This window comes from Myotis brandtii, unplaced genomic scaffold (assembly GCF_000412655.1).
Source record: "Myotis brandtii unplaced genomic scaffold, ASM41265v1 scaffold959, whole genome shotgun sequence".
Lineage (NCBI taxonomy): Eukaryota > Metazoa > Chordata > Mammalia > Chiroptera > Vespertilionidae > Myotis > Myotis brandtii.
In genome coordinates this window covers 123,476-128,112 of record NW_005371966.1, presented here as the reverse complement: position 1 = coordinate 128,112, position 4,637 = coordinate 123,476, and the positions used below count along the sequence as shown (strand labels likewise).

The 4,637-nt window shown below is 59.0% G+C and overlaps 1 protein-coding gene across 3 annotated transcripts; it reads right to left on the bottom strand.

Moving 5' to 3' along the window:
- Positions 1–586: 586 nt before the first annotated feature.
- On the bottom strand, positions 587–4,631 carry SLC10A3 (solute carrier family 10, member 3). Of its 3 annotated transcripts, none has more exons than XM_005886102.2 (3): positions 4,134–4,631; positions 3,502–3,564; positions 587–2,370 (listed from the first exon to the last, which is right to left on the bottom strand). In XM_005886102.2, the coding sequence occupies exon 3, from the start codon at positions 2,245–2,247 to the stop codon at positions 820–822; it is 1,428 nt and encodes a 475-aa protein (XP_005886164.1). In that variant the 5' UTR covers positions 2,248–2,370; positions 3,502–3,564; positions 4,134–4,631; the 3' UTR covers positions 587–819. The 3 variants fall into 3 exon arrangements, with proteins under 3 accessions (XP_005886164.1, XP_005886165.1, XP_005886166.1); XM_005886103.2 differs by having other exon boundaries at positions 4,526–4,631; XM_005886104.2 differs by lacking the exon at positions 3,502–3,564.
- Between the last annotated feature and the right edge of the window lie 6 nt (positions 4,632–4,637).

The window sequence follows — 4,637 nt, the reverse complement described above, 5'->3', positions numbered from 1 at the left end:
GAGTCCCTTCGGCGTCCCGCTTCCTCCCCGCACAGGGACCGCCCCGGGGGACAAACCCACCACTGCGATCGTGCAGAAGGGCCCGCCCGGAGGGGGAGGACCGAGCTGGGCCAGGTGGGCTCCGTGGAGAGCTGGGGGTGGGAAGGAGGGAGGGCAGAGCCCGCTCGCCCCGCCCCGCCCCGCGAAGGGCCTGGCTCGCCCCGCATTAGCAGCAGCTGGAGTAGCTAGCTGGTCGGTGCCGTCACCCAGTCTGCCTCTCTGGTCCACAAAGGGCCCCGCCGTGACAAGCTTGCCACACTGGCCACAGGCCTTCTGCCTCCTCCTTCCCAGTGTGGCGGCGGGAAGCCAAGTGAGCTTGGCAGCAGGCGGGGAGCCAGGCCTCTGCTCTCATTCTCCCACGGCTCATTCTAGAGCAGAGGCCTACCTCTAACAGTAGGGAAGCGTGGGGAAGAAAGGCTGAGAAAGTGTGTGCAGAGGTCACCGTGTCACCTGAGCCAGTCCTCCACCCTGGCCCACACCTACTCAGTCAACACCCTTCTGCCCCCACCCTCAGGCCCCAAAGGGCAGAGACTGGAAGAGACCCAAGCTTGCTTCTCTCTTTTATTGAAATATATTTTCTGGGCAGTGCCCGCCTACGTAACTCAGCATGGCCTCTTTGGCACTGAAAGCTGGAGAATAAAAAAACCAGTAACAAAAATAAGCCTGGATTTTTCTGAGTGCATAGTGCATGAGAACTAAAGGCCTTTGGTACACAAGAACTGTAGGGGCGGTGGGGGTAGGGTAGGGGCAGGGGGGTGGCAAAAGCTTGACCCAGGGGCCTCATTGAACTGGGCACAGGCTGCTATAGATGAAGTGCCCAATAACCAAGGCCAGCATCTCCGAGGTGCCGCTCAGCGCCACAATGAAGGGGGCTTGCGAGGCGTAGTCGGCTTGAAGGCGGCGGAGGGACAGCTGCAGCATGGCCAAGGCCAGCACACTGTTCTGCACCCCTACCTCGATGCTGACTGTCCGCCGCTGGGCCACGGGCAGTTTCAGGCACATGGCCAGGCAGTAGCCCACCAGGAGGCCAACCAGGGGCACGGTGAGGCCCACCAACACGATGGGCAGCCTGACGCCCGCCAGGATGAAGACCCCCATGCGGTAGGCCAGGAAGAGGCCGCCCAGGAGCAGCACAAAGCTAAACGGCTTGATGACCTGCAACAGCAGCTGCGAGAACTTGGGGAGCTTGGACTTGATCAGCACACCTACAACGATGGGGATGGCGATGAACAGCAGGCTCCCCAGGATCTTGGAGATGGGCACGTGGAGTGTCTCGTGGATGCTGAGCAGGCGGCTGTACACAGCAGAGGACAGTGGCAGGAAACCAGTGGCAGCCACCGTGGAGATGAAGGTCATGGAGATGGCCAGGGTGACATCCCCTCCAAGGAGGAGGCTGAAGAGGTAGCTCCCCCCGCCACCAGGTGACGAGCAGGTGATGATGAGGCCCAGAGCCAGGGCCTGCGGCAGCATGAAGACCTTGGCCATGAGGAAAGCATAGAATGGCATGACCAGGAACTGGCCCAACAGGCCGAGCAGCATGGGCTGGGGGCTGTGCAGGAGCCCCTTCAGGACCTCCAGCTCCACTTTGCACCCGAATGAACACTTGTTGACAAAGATGAGAGGCAGGAGGAAGTAGAGTATCGGGTTCTCTGACAAGTGGACTAAGTCGGTGCCAACAGTGGCGGGGGCATCCTCGGCAGGTGAGACCTTGATGCAGAAATCTTTCCGTTCCTCGATCAGCGTGGGTGGGGCTTCACTGGGGTCCAGAAGCTGGATGTGGAGGGGGGCTAGCCCAGCCAGGCCCGAGTGGATGCCCACCACGAAGCCGCCCCCACTGCCCCAGGTTATGGCACTCACGTTCTTGATGGTCAGCACCTCCGTGGCCAAGGAGGTAACCCTCAGTGTGGGGCTGGGCCCTGGCCCATTGCCCTGGCCTGGGTACTGGCTCGAGATCACGATGATGCCCTCGCTATCCTCTGGGAACTCAAACTCCACCACGGAGCCGTCCCCAATGCTCAAGTAGGGGCCCCCTGGCAGTGGCCCAGGGTGGCCCAGAGCTGAGCTGAGGTTGGCAATGGCTGTTCCCTGTACCCCCCAAGACAGGCTGGCAAGCAGCAGGGCAGCCCTGAGCATGCCTCGGGGGCTTTTGCAGCCACTGCCCCCTCCCGGGCCAGACCTCAGCTGGGAGCTGCCTGTCGGCAACACCATGGCTCCTCGCAGAGGATGGTGTGCCCAGGCCCTCTGTGGCTTAGGAGAGCAGCCTCGCTGGTGCCTTTGGGTTGTCCTGAGAAGGGTCCATGGGTGGGGCCTTCCTTGATGAGAGAGCTCTTCCTAAAGAGAGAAGGGACACAGGGAAGTGGCTGGTGAGGGCGAGCACTGGTGAGCCCAGGAGCATGGGGACCTGGAAGTCCGCTGCTGAGAGACTCAGCAGGGTCCCCTGCCCCAAACCTTGGAACAGAAAGGCAAGGTCTAGTGCTGGCTCTTGAGTGCCATTCAGCTGTCCCATCCCCTAGCGCAACTGCCTCAAGCTTGCCATCCCTAACCCAGAGGGGCCACCTACAGTTGGGAGTTCCCAGTCAGCCTGGCCATACCCGCTGGCTTCCCTGGGCTTGCCCCCAGCACGGTGACCCTGCAGAGATGTCCTGATATCAAGGGGTTCGGGAAAGTCACTCCCAATCCTGTCACCACCAGGCTGATTTCCACCGTCTTAGAGACACAGCTTATAGCCCAGCTGGTATGGCTCAGCGATTGAGCTTTGACCCAGGAACCAAGATACTGCCAGTTGTATTCCCAGTCAGGGCACACGCCCAGGTTGTGGGCTCGATCCCCAGTGGGGGCTCTCCTCTCTCATCGATGTTTCTATCTCTCTATCCCTCTCCCTTCCTCTCTCTCTCTAAAAATCAATTAAAATATGTATATTTTTAAAATATATTTTATTGATTTTTTACAGAGAGGAAGGGAGAGGGATAGAGAGTTAGAAACATCGATGAGAGAGAAACATCCATCAGCTGCCTCCTGCACAACCCCTATGGGGATGTGCCCGCAACCAAGGTACATGCCCTTGACTGGAATCGAACCTGAGACTCTTCAGTCCACAGGCTGACGCTCTAGCCACTGAGCCAAACTGGTCAGGGCAAAATATGTATTTTTTTAAAAGACACAGCTACAGCGGGCTGCAGCTGTGCCACAACCAGGATGAAATCTCTGAAAGGCTGCCCAGGGGTGACAAGGAGACAAGCCCGAGGAAAGAAAGGGTGCTGATGGGAAATAGTGGCTCAGGCCAGATCTGAGAGGCCATCGGAGAGCAGGTTAGGGCATCTGAGTGCCAACTAGCAGGCAGAAAGCAATCAGCAAAGTGGTTTGGGCAGCAGGTGACCATCAGGATAAAGGCCCCAAGAGCTGACGTCCGCCACCGACATGCAGTTGTAAAAGGTGTTGCCATGGATATCTGGCCTATCCTACCTGCTGACAGTGGTGTGATGGAGGGTCTGGAAGGGTGCAGGTCCCCTCTCCCCATGGAAGTTGCTGGAAGGAGAAGCAGGAGGGGCTCAGAGAGGGCCACATAGCTGCTGGCGGGGGGGCTTTTCCTCCCAACAGAGCTTCCACTCCTCTGGCAGTCCTAGAATTTGAGTTCCTAGAGCCTCTGTATCACGTCTGAGGGGCTCTGCTTGGACTCTTCCACATGCCCACATGCAATCCTACCTGAGCCTGGAACTCCCAGTGGGACTTGAGTGCTTCTAGGGGGTGGGGTGCCTCAGGGTGAAAGGAGGCGGTACACCGCCTTCCATTTCTTTATCTGGGTGGCCCCACCCTATTGTCACATCACCAGCTGGAAATGGGGCAACCAGGATGGGGTCAGAGTGGGTTTTCATCACTACTGTTGGTTACCTCATGCCCTGCGGTATCCCAGTCCTGGAAGAGGCACCTGCCTCTCTAGGTCCTATTAGTCTTTGGCCCTGGTCTCCCTTATGTGAGACTGGGGAGCAGGGGAATTAGTGGGTGGAAGGCAGGTTAAACCAAGGCTCATCCATGGGAAAGTCTCTACCCTAGTGCCCTGGGACGCCATGGCCTCCGCTGAAGTTTGGGTCACTTACCCTGGAGGCTTTGGTCCAGCCTTGCGTCCCACCGCTGAAGAGAGAGGCAGGAAAACCAGAGGGGGTATGTGAGGAGCAAAGTGGAGGGGAGTCACAAGGAAAAGATGAAGACACCCGGGACTGAAATCACGGGGGTGGCATGAATCTGTTCAGAAGGGAGAGGTGGCTACGGGCCATTGACCCTGTCCTTCCAGTACGGGCGGGCGGCTTTGAGTCACTGCAAGACGGGTCTGGCCCAGGTCCCACGCCATTTCTGCTTGAAGGGTCGGAAGAGTTTGTGCAGAGGCTCCCCAAGGCAGGGCAGGGAACCCCGAGGCCGGCCGTTTTTCCCACACCGGCCGAGTATTTGGTGTTAGAGCAGATGACAGTGCTGACCCGGGGGTTCTCCCTACCTGGGAGTCTAGAAAGTTGTCGCACTGGGCACGGGCAGAGCTCAGGAGCGAACCCGGGAGGGACGGAGGGATGGAAGGAGGGGCGCGCCCGCAAATGACAGGCCCGCGATCC